Here is a 16,911-nt window from a genome sequence, read left to right as displayed (position 1 = left end):
AATGTCGGAACATTTCCTGAGTGTTTAGCAAATTTATTAAAAATAGAAAAACCAAGAAATCACTAGTAAATACTTGCATAAATTAGATTAAAAAAAAAAAATGTTTTCTATATTTAAAAAAATTGCAGTAAACTATAAGTAGGGTTTAAAATGTACCGTCACTAGCATAGAGTAAATTACTTAGATCCTTATACTTAAACACACGTTTGACCATTTTGGGCTGAGACTTCAATGGTTTAAATTCAGTCCATGACTGTCAAGCAGCTGTTAGCTAAATCAATCCCAGAGTAGAACAGACTGCCATTGGAGCCACTTAAAACATTCAGCATTCAGAAGTTCACAGAATTGGTCACCCAGTTGACAAAAATGCTTACGAACATAAAAACATGTTGAAGATAAAACAACTGCCAATATTACCAGTATTAATTTTACTTTTAAAAACCAGATGAAGTAGCGCTTGACTTATCTAGTCAAGCGTAGATAAGTAAACCACCTCCAGCCTCCAGTACCTATTTATAGGAACGGTAAGTAGACAGTCTGTGTAGATACTGCTGCCAGTTTTCATCAGGCCATATTAACTTGTCTCTACTCAACTGTCAAAATGCTGTGACTCATGCTATGTGTGGTTAACATGTCTTATTCTCATGCTAAATTAAACTTTGCCTGACAAGGTGATTATACCGAGCAAACGCAATGAAAGCTTTCAGAAAATACACAAATCTGACTGCAATGTGAAACATCACTGTCCTGATTGTCCGTTTACGTAATATTTGCCCTCATTTCTCCGCTGATGGTATCTGCAAAAAAATTTGCTGTAGGCTAGAAAACAAATTTGTCTGTACAAAACTATCAGCTCATCTGTCCAGTATGCCAATTACCACGCACAATCCATGACTGCAGGGGTAATGAGCTTCAAATATAGACGTCCTTATAAGCGCTTGTTTTGCGTGGGTTCCAGGGGACAGATTATGCATAAGGGTTTTAAAGTTTCTCAGAGAGATGAGACAATTACAGCGTAGTAGAGAGCTAACTTTTTAAGTCTAAGAGCTCCGTTTTGTACCCCCCAAAAAATCCCTCTAAAATAGTTTAGAATAAGTCTGCCAGCTATGGATGACCCTCAGTGTGTGTCCACTAAATCAGAAGTTAAATGGAGTGGTGGCAGACAGCTGATGGCCTTGCACTCAATGGTTACAACTATCTTTATGCCAGCAGTGCAGCATTTATGGATGTGGAGGAGCAGCCTCGAGCCAGAAGTAGTTATGGCGAAGGAGGAGAGCAGGTGTTCCTCCTCAAAAATTAGTTTATTAAAGTCAGCATATATTCCTGGATATCCCCGTGGGCAGACGAAGGGTGGTGTGGAGAAGAAAAGTCTTTAAAAATCCTAATAAATTTCATAAGTTCTGGAGCAATTGAGGCCCAGAGGGTAGCGTGGTTGTCTTCCAACTGGAAATGTGTGAGTTTGACGCCGGCTGTCCCAGCGACGTGACAATGTGCGCCTGTCTACTGTAAATTAGCTTTGTCACTAAAATAGAAAAAAAGTCATTCATACTTTAAGTAGGGGTGAATATTTATTTATTAATGAGGGACAAGAAAAAGCTTATTTAATTCTAAAATGGATTTTTAGTGCAAACATATTTTTGTAGAGCATTACTCAGACTCCTAACTCCTAGTAGTAACTTGTCTCCTCTGTTGTTTAATGTTGACTGTTTTACTATTATCCACATTGAATCGCAAATGCTTTAGAACTAAACTGTGAAAGATTCCTTTGGCTATTTCTTGACTTCATTATTTAAGAACCTTGAGAACTGCAGTATTGTCCTGTTGAAAGACGGGGTCAACAGTGGATAAGTTGCCTAAAAACATGCCCACATTGTTGCACAGTGGGAGAAAGCTCCCCAGATCACGGTGGAGCCTCTTGTTGTGTTTGTGGTTAAAGAACCTGAGTGCAGAAAGCATTTGCAGCAATTGCAGTGCCGCAGGCAGTAGAAAAAAAACAACATGTTTCTGTCCTTCGAACTGCTTCTAGAAACAGTTCGAGAGCAAATAAGTTGGGGATAGGTAAAAGTTCTGCTGGTGTTTGCTAAACAACATGTTTCAAAACCCTCTAAATTGTCTCAATTTTTTACCTTGCAACCAAGCCAAGCCGAAATCCTTACCTGACGACTGAAACTCAGGAAGTAGAGGCACAGTCTGGTCTAATTTACAGGCAGAAAGAGTATCGTGTTGGAGCTTGGGTCAAGCGATATCCCTTGTAATGACAGTCTTATAAAAAAAATCTCAGACTTGACATGATGTGGCATTAGGTGGCCTTTCCCCCAGTCAAGTTTTGTGATGAGTGGATTTGTTGTGGCTTTTACATGACATGACCTATGAGACAGCAGCTGGACAGAGGAATGACATAAACTTTGAGAACAAGGAATTAATATTCCTATTCGTTTCCTCTGTTCTCGTGTCTCCTTTGAAGGGCCAAAGTGACTTTGAGTCTCCTGACATTCTAAAAAATGCTGTTAAATGTTAATGGAGACTATTTTTATGTGGGTCGTGGCCCCTTCTGGTGCATGTGTAGAAACCAGACACTCCCCCAGGGGACACACAAGAATTTAGAAATATGATGGCAAATATGGAAATAAGCGAAAAATAATGCTAATGTATTTTAACATCTTATTGCAATAGATTGGATGGCAAAAGAATAAGAACCCAGGTATAAAACCCTAAAGTATATTTTTTCTTTTAAAAATATGAAGTGAAAAGAATATATATATATATATATATATATATATTATATATATATAATATATATATATATATATATATATATATATATATATATATATATATATATTAGCTGCTCCTAAAAGAAGTATGGGTGTTTTAAATGTGTTTTCAAGGCACATTATTCCAATTTTTAGGAACTCAAGAATATATGTTAACTTCAGTTGTTATAAAAATACCATGAAAGAAATTTGACTTAGAAATTTAACATCTTGAAATTGGGCCTATGACTTTAAAAACTCCCACTCTTTCTGGAACTTTGCCTTTAGGAAGTTATTACAACATTGATCCTTTATCAACTCTCACAACATTTTCACCAGTGTTTCACTGAGAAGTACCTCATATGATGAGCTCAGCAGATGTGCAGTTCCTCCAGGTGTTTGCTAATCACTGCTGGCTAGTCTGAAGGAGCTGAGACAGAGTCACAGAATCTGCTCCACGCAGGTGTTTTTCACAGCTAAATGGTTGCCATGGGAGATTAAAGGATTTCTCAAACATGCATCCCAGAATCAAGGCAACACTCCAGGAATATGTTTAATGAGGGAATGACATCATAACATGATGTGAACCTGTGAAGGTCAATTTTACATAATACTGCCCCGTTAAGTAAGTCTGCTGAAAGTTAAACTTTCTATTCTTCTGTTTTTATTTAATGTCATTTTTACTTCATTTTCAGTGGCTACTTTGACTTTTCATTTCATCTGACATACACTCTGCATGCATCTGCACAAAGTGTTTTTTTAATTTTTATATCATTTATCCATTTTCACAGCCTGACAGCAGCGTGGATGAGCATATAACACACGTTGCCCTCACACATAAACAGAAAATAAAGTCTCAATTTAAGCTAATTCATTGCAGAAACGAGGGAAATCTCATTGTTGCTGAACGAATATTGAGGTAAGCAACCCAACATCATTCAATGAACACATTGCTGTTAAGTGGTTTTGCACCACAGTGATAAATTAGAGTGAATTTGCAAACGACTCATTATCAATCAAAATTTCTTTAAATTGTGTCCCTGCCACAACAGCTTCATTCACATTAAATGTTTGTCTTTTGATGTCTAATTCACATTATTTCTGGATTTCATTTTATGTCTTATTTCTGAAAGCCATCATTTTGACAAGACAGCTTTACACCCACACAATGAGAGCGCTGAGCATAAATAAAACACGCCACTTGATGCAATAACAAATAAAAGAAGCTGACATAAAAAAAGAGGCTATTATTTGACAGGAAAGCAGACAGTATTAGCTTTGTGACATGCAATTAAATTAGGTTTACCTGACAGTTTGACTTGAAAACATTTTTAACCATAGAGGAAAAAGAAATATAATACAGTCAGTGAAACCTGGTCTGCATTTGTTTTTCAGAGCTGGAATCAGAAATAATCCAAAGTAATATACCAATACGGTCAATAAAAAAAAAAAAATTAAAACGTTGAGCGTAGGTTTACAGACCTTTCAAGCAGTCAAAGTCATGATGCTAAATAGGAAATCAGCAGATATGGGGTCCCTGGTGCAAAAACAAAGACTTCAGGCTTAGTTTAGACTTTCCATCTAAAAACTTAAGATCTGGGAACCTAAATATCTTAAACTATCTCGTATAATCTGAGGTGAAAATAAAAATGTCTGTGTTCGATCATTTATCACGTTTCAGAGCATGTGCACTGCTTAGCTTTTAAGAGAAGATTGATCACCATTGAACATTGCAAACCCTACTACTTAAAAACAAAAAACACTTCTAGATTAAAAGCCTTATATTTCAGAGATTCAACAAAGAAGAATTTATCCCGCAGTCTTGTGGGATAAACAGACTAAAATAACTCACAAAAAGTAATTATGCCTTTTTACATTCTAAATTTCACAAATGAATCACCAAAATATTAAATATATATTGGGCTTAAGAATAAAAATCTGAGTTCATACCCGACAGAGGTTCAGTGATGCAGGCAGAGGAGATGGCGCCTATTTGTTGTGTGAATGTTAATTTCATCGCAGGCGTGAAACTCGACTTCGACTTCGAAAAACGACCCGTGATCTTTAATTGAACAGATTTCACCCAGAGGTAAATATTGACTGGTTCTGCATGTTGTTTTGAAGTGACTTTGTGTCTTTTTCTCTGTGTTTCAGCAGTGATAAGGAAAGGCATTTCAGGATTAAACAGTCACTCATTTCAACAAAAAGTTGTGTTCAAGCCTCATCGATGTTGTTTTGCATGCTGCTGTTTGGTGTTTATCTGACGGTAAGCTTGTGCCTAATCAATAGCCAATATGAGACGGGCCTTTAGCTGCTATGTTGACTTGACTTCTGCTTGAAACAAAACATTATTCGTTTCAAAGTCTTGTAAAGCTTGAAGTAATTTTATACAAACGTGGTAGATACCGCAACTTATGTTATGACCGAACATTTACAAGGACGTTCTTGAGCAGTAACAGTGGAATGATAACCTAAATAAAAAATAAAAAAAAGAGTGTGCATCTGCTCCATCTAGATTGTTTACACTCCTGCAAAGTCAAAATCAATACGGTTTGCCAAGGCGGGAACGGCCTAATGTTCCGTTAGAACTGTCTGCTATTCAATTACAGCAACAGAGTCGGAGAAGTTTCAGCTAGCTCAGATCCCCAGAGGAGACGCGATGAGAACGAACGAGGGAGAGAGACGGGCCTATCAATCTGAAACTGGCAAACGGCAAAGATAATGTTCATGCAGCTCTCTTCTTCATCCACTCTCACAACAAGAAAACTGTGGCAGAATAGAGAAAAAATAAAATTCTCTTATTCTATCAGGCACTTGTCCTCAAATAAGTCAAAGAAGTCTTGGTAAATTTTCCATTTCTTGTACCACTTCTGCTTTTGTGTCTGTGCATATGGTTTTTCTTTACGGGGATTCTTTACTAGAGTGTTTCTGCAACACAAAGTCAGCCCAACTTCAGGGAACCGGTATCACCACAAGGCAGAGAAATAGAGAAATACAGGGGATGGAGGTAGAAAAGGTCTAATGACAGAGGAAAAAAAAAAAAAGGGGACATAAAAAAAAAGTCAAATCAAAACGACAGAGAGACAGCAAGAGACCAGAATAATTGAAGTTGTCTTTGTGCCTCCTGTGGTGGCAACAGGTTGTCACAGGGTCCCTGTGGGGACAATTATGAGGCTCAGTGGCAAGAGCCTGTGTTTGCGTGTGTATATGTGCAATTATGCGTATCACTGAAGAAAGACCTTGGTGGGAGTGAGACCAGAGGATAAGACATAGAGGAGCTAAGAAAAAAAAATGAAATGAAATAGTCTGACTTGCATCTCAGCCAACCTTCAAACATTATTCCGCACAGATCTTAACATGTGCTTTCAAAATGAAGAAGGCATAATAATAAAAATGCTGAATAAAACACTTATTTAAGATCTAAATAAATGCCAACAGGGGGGTGAAGGGAATTATCCTCCTCCTAAAATTACCCAACATTATTAGCAACCATCTGTCTGTACTGTTATCTTGCTCATTTCAAGTTGGTGTTTTCCTGATAGTTGGCTTGCTTTTAAAAGAATTATCTTTCTTCAAAGTAAACCACGATAATGTGACTACAACTATTCTCAAAAAGACAAATTTTCTTTCATTTTGTGGGTGACACATTTTGTCGTCATAGACTTATCTTAAATGGCATTATTCACTTGTTGTGTCTTATTTCTGCTGTGTGCAAATGTTATCTGTTTTACCTCGGTTCAGTTTTATGTGTGCATTTTGATGACTGCACAAGGTTTTGTACCATATCAATACATTTCTAAAAAAAAACAAACAAACAAAAAAAAAAAGAAATCAATAAAAGAATATTTAAAAACAAAACATCATCTATTTATGTCAAAGCAAAGCTATTTTTCTATGGCAAATTAAATAAATCAGGCTGATGTGTCCTTCACTCGACACTTATCTATTCAGAAAACACATTCTGCGGGAAGTTTTTTTTACCAGGATTTCTAAAAAACGGACAGTTTCCAGACACACTTCACACGTAAGCAGGTAGATTATATTAGCTTTTTTCAAACAATAAAAAAAATCTCTGAGGATTCTGCCTCATGTTACTGCTGACAGAGTGTCAACTGTGATGCTAAAAACAAACAGCACTTTCACTCAAATCCAGGTTTTTGCATCAGGATAATAATTATCTAGTGTTTCTTTTTTTAGGTTGTAAAATTTATTATATTTCCCTGCAAGGGATTTAAAGCAGCAATATAATCCACCACCAAACAGGCATAAATAAAAAAAAACAAAAAACAAATTATGAATCATTGCAAACATCATTTGTAAAGTTTTTTTTTCTTTTTCATTTGTTGCTGTTTTGTCTTTTTCAGTCCTTCACATTTTTAAGTGGATATTTCTTCCTGCACTGATGATCCCTTGCATTACATGGTTACAGTCAAGTTCTTCCTGTTAGAAAGATGGTTCCACCTTTTGCCATTGAGCTAAATTACATGGTTGAGGCGACGCTTTACACACATGACCACGTATATTGGTAAACTGAAACTGCAGCTACTAAAACTAAACTCCATTTAATATAATTAAAAAATTATTACTAACGAAAACCTCAACCAAAGCTAAGATTTAAAAAAAACCTCTGTTTATGTGGAAAATTGGAAGTTTAAGGTCGGAAGTTTTACAGTCTGCGACAAAATGTTGTCCAAATAAGGTCCCATTTTAAACTCCAAACAGGAAGTAATGGCTGTTTATGAAGTAATCTGACTGGCTCACACAGGTTACTGCCTCCTGTTGGTGTGGCATGTTTAAAACAAAATCTCATGGGTGGATTTGTGTGAATTTATATGAATGAAAACTTCACACATTGATCCCGTGTGTATAATTATATATTTTTTCTTAAACAATGTGACAGATATTCAGGGCCACAGGCTTTAAATGAGGTGTTTGTGGTGACATACTGTGTTTGGTTTTCACCAAAATAGAAAGATGTATTACGGTCAAACATCTTACCTTTGTGGTGCATGTAGGTAACAATTGGTAAAACACAACACAGTGTGAAATAAACAACTTTTGAAGGAAATTTTGGAATAATTGCCCTCATTTTAAAAATATATTCTGAAACAGAAAACCCCCCTTCCACTTTTATGTTTTCTTAACACTTTTACTTTCTTTTGACCCGTTTCCCTCTACTATTTTACCGACAAATATCTCTTTCTTTCTTACACCTCAGCTCATTCAACCCGCCCAGCCAATCTCATTTCTCACTGTGTCACTGTTATTATTGGTGTGTCTGCGTGTGTGTGTGTGTGTGCGTGTCTCTGTGTTTTTTTAACTCTGTGTTCTGAATTTGTCTCTCAATGGGAGTCACAATGTTCAATTTCCTCCCACTACGCTTTCCTTCAGGATGGCGTCGATTACATAAAATCTACATCTGCATCTAATATGTGTGAGTGAGACGTACCTAAGATGTCTCATCGCACTTTCACCCACCTTCTACACCAACTTATTTTCTCAAAAATTAGAAACCTTTTCATTTTGGTGAGTGCTGCTGTTGTTTTATGATGACAATTTTTGAAAGCAGCTCCCACATACCAAAATCCTTTTTCACAAAAAGTGGCTCCTATTTTTTTCTTTCGAATAATAAATCAGGCTAACATTGGCATATGCTTCATCATCATTATAAATAAAAATAGAAATGTCACACTTAGGGTAACGTTTGAATTCTGTGAGCTGCATAAAGTTTTCAAAGGGGTGGCAAGGCTAGTGGGATTTGGAAGAATTTGCTTTAAAAAGTCTTAGAAATCTGTGCAAAAATCTAACAATTACTGTTAGAGCAGAGGATGTTCAGTGGGCACATCCACAAGTAAATTGCTTTTTTTGTTGTTGCCTCGTAAGGCAATAAAGATCAGATTTATGCTATGCTTTATAAGCAGAAAGCCATGGTTTTAAATCCTTAATCTTGGTTAAAATCACAGGATCCAGAACAAAAAAAAAAAGGGAAAAGCGAAGTGGGGTACACCTTATACAGGTCACCAGTCTCTGCTTGTATAACATTTCTCCTGTGTTCATGTGTTTGATAGATATTTTTTTAAGATATCTGCAATTTAATTACAACAGCAAAGCTGTGAATCCAGTTGCAAATCATTTTAACTTTTCTCCATGGAGTGTTCTTTTCAGATAACTAAAGGATCTGCGGTTGTTCATTGCTACCTCACTCACAACCGTGTTTTGCCAAAACACAGACTAATATGCAGTGTTTTAACAAGACATCTCTGAAACAACCACAGACTTGAGGCGTTCCCTGCCTCCTTCTGCCTCTTCACTCTTCATTTCATCCTCATCTGAAAACTCCACTAAGACCCATTCAGTTTGAAGCACATTTCTCTTTACACCCTTTCTGTCCAAGATTATTTTTCATCAATTGTGTGCAAGTTATTCTCAAATCTTTAAACAGCAGACCTGGAAGCTATAGTTTGTGGCACTTTTCTGCAAGACATTTCTAAAGTGTGTTATAGTGTTATGTTTAAATCAAAACAGAGCAGGAGGGCTGTGTTGTAAATTGGTCTATCAGCTACTGTCTGCTTACAGATAGAGCAGATGACACCAGAAAATCTTTACTGTAAATTGGGAAACGGAGAAAAATGCAGGAATACAATTATGACTGGTAAAATGAATAACACCTTTGTCATGACACATGTCAGAAAGTGAGCAGAGTTGAGCTGCAAGTGAGCGTTTTCTCTTCAATGTTGACGTGTTACAAGCAGATAAAACGAGGGAGAGCAAGGAGTAAAGTCTGATCAGGAAGAGACTGGGTTTGCTGGGTCAGAACATCTCCATAACTGAAGCTCTTGTGGGATGTTTGAGCCTTTGGTGATCAGTATCCATAACAAACGGTCTGAAGAAAGACGCCTGGGTGGTGAAGGCTCAGTGATGCATGTGGGGAGTAAAGACTGACCCGTTTGGTCTGATTCAGCAGAGGAGCTGCTTTAGCTCAAACTGATTATTGCTGTTCTTGATGTAACGGGTATCAGATTACCTGGGGCATGGCAGTCTGTTGCCTCAGGGGTTGCATAATTGTAGACCAGACATCAACAATAGAGCCAATAATGAGGACGTGACCAACTGGACCAGAACACTGAGCAATGGAAGAAGGCGGCGTGTAAAAAAACCCAGCAAGACGTCAAAGGCAGTGTGATGTTTTAGCTAATCGTCCGCTGGAAAATGATTGGCCAACAGTTGGTGCACTTTACTTTGACATGCACAGCTTACCTAACTATTGTTGCAACCCTTGTACACCTTCCATGGCTTTGGCCTCTTTCAGCAGGATAAATGCACCACCAAGCAAAAATGGTCCAAAAGTGGTTTAAGAAGCACAACACATTCAAGATGTTGATTCTCCCTGGTTCTCAATCCAGTCCTACATCTTTCATATGAGTCTGATTCATGAAGGTCCCATCTCCCAACTTACAGGACTTCACAGATTTTCTTCTACTTGCTGCTACAGCAAACATTTACGGGTGCAGTGGAGTCTTATCTTTGGGTGGGTTAAGACTGCTTTGACAACAAGAGAGGGGGCAGACACAACGTTAAGAGATCATAAAGTTATGCCTGATTGGTTCATGAAAGCAATTTCTGATTTGACTTTTTTTTTTATTTCTATTGCAAGGTTTTTTAAATTGTAAATGATGAATTTCAAAGATAGATCTAGTCTGTGAGTTGAATGATTTCTTTCATTCTTCATCTTGCCACTAATTTTCTGCTCCAATTTACAGTCAACAAGTGATTCATTCAAAACTAATATTTGGCAAACGTAGTGAATTATTGGATGGATTAATTGGACCAGTGAAGTTACTTCCTAGCTCATAAACATGGCATGAAAACACAGAAATACAATCATACAGCAAACAACTTGTGAACATGTCGTTTCACACTGTTGCAGAAGTTATCTGAAATAATAAATGGATGTTGTCTTTGCTTCCTAGAACAATGACAATTCTCAGTGTGATGAATGGAGATACAGAATAGATCCAAGGTAGTGTTACAACAATGCATAGTAATGAAAGGTATTGTAACAAACACCAACGTTACGCTTATTAAAGCAGCTTTAAGAAAAGAGAGCATTAACATGAGGACACACTCCTTCAAGATCAGACCAAGGACACACATTCAGACAATAACCGATGCATCTGACTGGAAAACATCCACACTAAGAAACATATTAGATAGGCAGTGTTTCAGACTGCAAAGCAGAGGCACACTGACATGCATGCTCACCCTTCGAGACTGGATCTCTTTGACATATAAGGGCAGCAAAAATTCGGACACCCCCTCCAGTCGGATCCCTTCTTTGGTAACTCGCAGGTTCCCCATGCCATCCTGAAAAAGACAGAAAGAGATTGGCAAGGTTAAGATAAAAAGCAATTGTTACATATGTTCACGTTTTGCATTTCTACATGGTAATAAGAAAAAAATAAATCTTGGTTTTCTTTACCAAACTATGTTTAGACTTCAAAGTTACGTGCAGAAATAGTAGCAGAGGAGGAGCATTTGAATAAAAATGCTTAAACAAAAAAACTGAAGTGTCAATGCACTTTAGCTTGAAAGTGCATCGACAACTCTAATGAACTTATTTCTTCACATCAATTTGGAGTTCGTCATGTTGTGGTTTCGATATACTAAAGTTTCATCACCACACTGATGGAAAAAATCCCATTAAACTAGTAAAGGAAGCGGACAACACAACTTGCTTTCAGTCATTGAACTCTAAAGTTATCGAAGCACAGATGTAGGTTATGTGCTTTACAGCAGCATTTGAAATATATTGGTTTGCTCAGTGGGATAAAAGCGGCTTTGTGCCGCTTCGTGACCAGTTCTGCGGCATTTTAGAGATTCAACACAAGTGAATGCTCAAGAGATTGCTGGATCAGGCTTACACGGTAAGATGAAATTCCTTTAAAACAGTCATGTAGGGCATCATGAAAGTTGGGGCGTTTACACGGTGGCAGCCAGTGTACCATATCCGATCTGCACTTCTCAAAGTCACAGAGGTGGAGGCGTAGTGAGAGTGGATGTGGAATGGCTGCACTAATGCCAAGTCAGCCTAATGGCCGATGGGAAAAAATGAACATGAAAATGTGATTCTGAACATTTCTGATGCAAGACGCCTCGGCCATGTCTTTTGAATTAATATATAATGAAAGTGAAGGAGTTGATAATGAATGCATTTACCTTCAAATGGAGTCTGCATTCAAATTAGTGATTTTTTCTTTGTTCCCGTCTTTTTTCTATAATCACAAATATTGATGAGACCTTCAGTTGTGCAACATGCCAGAAAATTATCAGGGTTTTATTAGATTCAGTAAAAAACCCTGTTTTATATATATATATATATATATATATATATATATATATATATATATATATATATATATATATATATATATATATATATATATATATATATATATAAGTTCTTCATATTATTTTACAAAGACAAACTTTCACCTTAAATAGTATAAGGGGATGAATACAGAGGCTTAATACGTTTAATTTTTGTCAAAAAATAAAGTAAAATCTACAAGATGTGGCACAGTTTTATAATTACCACCCTGTAATCTAATACCACTAATTAACACCAGTAGAAATCCAGCTGTTGTTCAATGGCGTCAAAGGTTTGACAAAACATTACATATATATTATGAATAGCAAGCAGCACAGTAAACATGTCACAGACTAAATTGGGTACTTTGAAACGAGGCTAGGTTACAAAACTATTCCAAATGATAAGCCGTACACATAGCACTGTTCAATCAATCACCTGAAAATTGAAAGAATTTGGCATAACATTCCTTTTGGAGGGATCATGATTGGTGTCATGCTAAATAGGGACGCAATTATTATTTAATTTTGACCAAATGTTCATTCTGGGCGTCTGCCAGAATGGCAATAATCCATAAACTATTACATTTAGGCTTCTAGTTTCAGCCTTCATGAAGAGGCTAAGCTAAAGAGAAGGAGACATTAAATCCAGGTAAATCAAGCCATCCTGCATTTAGTTTTAACCCAATATTAATGTAGATATAAGTCCTTAGTTTAGCTCTACAACAGCAAACAAAATAAATAAACCATAAATATATGCAACTGTCCATATAAAATTTATTATACATCGCGTTCCAAATTATTATGTAAATTGGATTCAAGTGTCATAAAAATACATTTTTTTGTTGTGCTATTAAATTTATAGATGGCATTGTATGTTCATGACTTGAAAATTATATTGACCAACATTTGCATTGACCATTGAAGAAAAACTGATAAAATATCACTTGCATAATAATTTGGAGCACGGTGTAAATGCCCATTGTGATTTAAAACAACTAAAACAGCAATTTGACATTAAATGTATTTAAAATGAGAATTGAAAAGTTAAAAGTGAAGAAATTCTACTAGAATTTAGAGTAGGATAAAAAAAAAACCCCAAAAAGAACAAAAACCTTTAACCTATGACCTATTATCCTTGGTAGACAGGAAAGGCCTTATGCTCATGGAAATGCCAAGAAACACAAGTAATCCTGTTTTCTGAGAACATTTCATCAAACTATTTTCACTCAGTTCTTTTATTTTTTTTTTGTTTTTCCTGGTGTCAGGTCTTGGCAAATCCGTAAATAGACGGCCTGCAGTGGCGCAAGACATCACTTCCTACAGTTTGTGCCATAATGGGTTTTCAGTGACGCTCTTATTTACTTTCAGTGATGTATAAATTCCCGATCAGTGCCTGCCAAATTCAAGTAAACCTGGCAATACACAAGTAATTGATATTGATTTATTTGATTTAAACTTTTGGGAACCTATCAGGGTAAAGAAAACCTGTGCGCCTAATAAACTCTCTCAGCAATTTAGGCAACCTAAATTCCAGACAATGTGCAGCTATCCACACACACATCCACATTCATAGAGGAAACCAAACTGACAGTGTCTGATCAATACGAGGCTTTCCTGGTGGTGTTACATCTGCAGCCATTACTCTGACAATATAGTGGAGCATGGAGCTTATTCAATAAGCAATTACACATCAGGCCCGGGGAATCTCAAATGAATCCACTCACTGTAAAATGAAAATACACTCATAAGATGAAACCCTACAGCTGGAAGTAAGGACAAACGGGAGACTCCGGCTCAGACTGGTTCAGTCCAGAACCCACTGAAGTGTAGAAACAAAAATGAATCGGGTGGTTTTATTCCACCTCACTGCCTCGTCGTCCAACCTTCAGTCCAGCTGAACACGGCGGCCTTGAAAAATACATAAAAACACATGTTCTTAATTTACTTTGACTTTGAGTTTAGAAAATAAAGACTGAAAGTCATCAACATCTGTAAAAGCAATTATTTGCTGTAGCAAGAGACTTGTAAAAAAAAAAAAGATGAATAAATAAAACAAGCACATCATCATAAATTTAGCATAGAAAGGCAGCTCAAGGCAATTCCCAAGTAGGACATGTTTTGATATCATCTCTATAAATGGATCTGTGTGCGACTTTGGTCTGTGCAAGGTCAACAGAGTTGGTGAGTTTGCAGGCGTCCTCTTCGGTGTTGTTGAGATAATGATGGATTCCCCCATCATGGCGAGGTTAACTGGCAAACTGTCCTATCGGGTGAAAGGATGCCATTTGCAAGGTTACGCACACACAACCGGCATAGACATGTTTATCACCATGACTTTTAGATGTCCAAACATGCACACTGATATACATAGACGCGCATTGGGCTCAATGTCTGCCAGAGCTGAAATGTGTTTTAGGCGCTGTAAAATTTGGGACTGTGGTAATTTTTCATAAAATCCTTCATGTCAACACCAGAAAATCACGGTGAAAATGAGAAATGGTGTCACCTTCCTCGGAAAAAGACAAAAAAAAAAAAAAACCATTTGGGGAATATGGCAGAAAGGACACACTGATTAGGAACATCAAAAAAATAAATAAATAAATAAAATGTCCTAGTTGCATCTCTCAGCTAAACTTTTACTTAAGGCCTATTTATGCATGCCCACCACTGATGTTTCTTTCTTGCCCTTTCCTCTGAAAACACAGCAGTTATCAGTGGGGTGACATGGTTTGAATCTGAGAGGAGAAAAAAAAAACGTTGAGATGTGTGACACCTAAACAGTTTTTTAAAAGTACACCAAGTGGCACGGCCAAAACTTGTTTCTCTGAATTTGAAGCGTGTTTATGAAAATAAGTTAAGAAAATACTGACATACAGCCAGCCAGTCCTCTAGTGTGTCTGACACAGCATCTTTAAATAATTTATTATAGCCATGACAGGCTTTGGTTTATGTAAAACCATATATTTTTCTTAAATCCAACCACTGTCCATGGAACAAATCAATTGCATGCCACATAGTAAAATTGGTATTTCATCCCCTGGAACACAACTAGTATTCTGGCTCCGCCCAATGATACGTTGCGTACGTGTCGATCAATTTGACATTATTAATAGATACGGCTGTCTGAAAGTTTAAGAATGTTTTAAGCTCACCGATCCACAGAATCATTTTTCTTGAACTGTAACCTCGCCGCCGTAATGGTCGAGCAAGGAGCTGTCAAAGGACGTCAGAGACGAGATGGATCGCTACGAAGCCGGAGTGTTCTCCAAGATCATCAATTTAAAAGCTTGGTGAGAAGGTGACAACTGTTGTACTGATTAATCGGAAATGGAAGAAATATGAAAGTACCGTCTGTCGCCCTCTGGAGCTCCACCCAAGGTCTCTGCATGTGAGAATGATCACGAGGAAATCGAGAGATCAGCCAAGAGTTACACAGGAGGAGCATGTTAATGAGCCAAAGCCAGTTGGACGACAGTCACCGACTGAAATGATTCAGGGGAAGGTCTGGAGACACACAGGACTAAACCCAAGCTTTGACATCAACCCAACCCTCTGTGTTTGGAGGAAACGTAGTGACTGAGAGAGAATGGGGTTCTCACTGTCGAGCACAGAGGTGGGAATATTATGGTCTCAGGCTATTTTCCTTCTAGTGTAGAGGGTAACCTCACCTTATTAAAAGGTTCCTTCACTGTCAAATCTAGGATGAGAAAGAAAACAAAAAAATGTGTCATAGATGAGTCTGAGCATAAAAATAACTCAAAATACGCTGCAATAATAACAGAGTGGCAAAACAGGGGGAAAAAAAATCAAGGTCATGGAGTCGGCCATACAGTCTCAAGACCAAAGGAGAGTTTCTGCAGAATATCTCTCGAGGGAGCTGGGGCTTCACGCAACATCAGCCAAGAACCCTAATAGATTTAAGTAGGGATGCCTCCATAAATCTGCCATAAACCTGAACTCTGGGAGATCTGTGATCAGATGATACTACAATTTTATCCACCAATCTTGATCTACCCGGGCAAAGGTCTAAAAATCAACCGCTGTCCTCTTTTGCTCTGCTGTGAGCGAGGCTGAACTGACAGACCAGCATGTTAGCATTAGCCACTAACATGCTGGACATTTCAGTCAAAAACAGAAAAACACTGGTATCAGCAAGTCAGTGTTTTTAAAGATCAGTAATTGGCCAGAAAACTGCATCTCTGCACCCCTAGATTTGAGGATTCTGCAAACTGAAGTAGGCCAGTTTCCCGGTTTGAAAATCTGATGACCAATGAAAGTGGTGTAGCTGTTGTGCTTCCCATTTTTTACCAACACTTTTCTTTAAAAGATTTTTCCTGGATTAGTGACTCTCTTTCTTTTCACACTGACATAAAACCACCATAAATCTTTCATTTGTAAGAGAAAACACTTAACTTGACTCAGCAGGCGATCAAATACTTATTTTCCCCAGTGGTTGTTTGAAGATGCATTCCCTTGTAGAAGTATTTTTCTTTTATATTTTGTGATGTTACAAAGCTCAGTATGCTTTTTTCAAGTTTTATTGTGCTACAATATAGTGCAAAGGGAAATGACCCAAGTTTCAAAATTATTTACAAATAAGCTAAATATTTGCAATTTTGCAAGGCATTGAACGGCTTTACAGAAACAGCTACGCCAGCACAGCTGGTATGCTGCCAACAACTGAACTGGTTGCATCTGCATGGGATGAAATGCAAGCATTTCTCTTCCAACACTAAAATTCTGTCTGAACAGACCAAGAAAAACCTTTGCTGGAAATATGTGAATTATT

General features: G+C 37.3%; 1 protein-coding gene across 1 annotated transcript in view; it reads right to left on the bottom strand.

The window, feature by feature from the left end:
• The window catches only part of LOC129366980 (zeta-sarcoglycan), a 304,564-nt gene that overhangs the window by 90,887 nt on the left and 196,766 nt on the right, over nt 1-16,911 (bottom strand). Inside the window, exon 4 of the mRNA XM_055041146.1 lies at nt 11,016-11,117. Coding sequence (XP_054897121.1) covers nt 11,016-11,117 — 102 coding nt within the window. The remainder of the gene's footprint in view (nt 1-11,015; nt 11,118-16,911) is intronic.

Source organism: Poeciliopsis prolifica, unplaced genomic scaffold, assembly GCF_027474105.1.
Source record: "Poeciliopsis prolifica strain line A6 unplaced genomic scaffold, Auburn_PproV2 SCAFFOLD016, whole genome shotgun sequence".
Classification (NCBI taxonomy): domain Eukaryota; kingdom Metazoa; phylum Chordata; class Actinopteri; order Cyprinodontiformes; family Poeciliidae; genus Poeciliopsis; species Poeciliopsis prolifica.
Note: the sequence above shows the minus strand (reverse complement) of the source record. Positions and strands in the feature narration are given on the sequence as shown.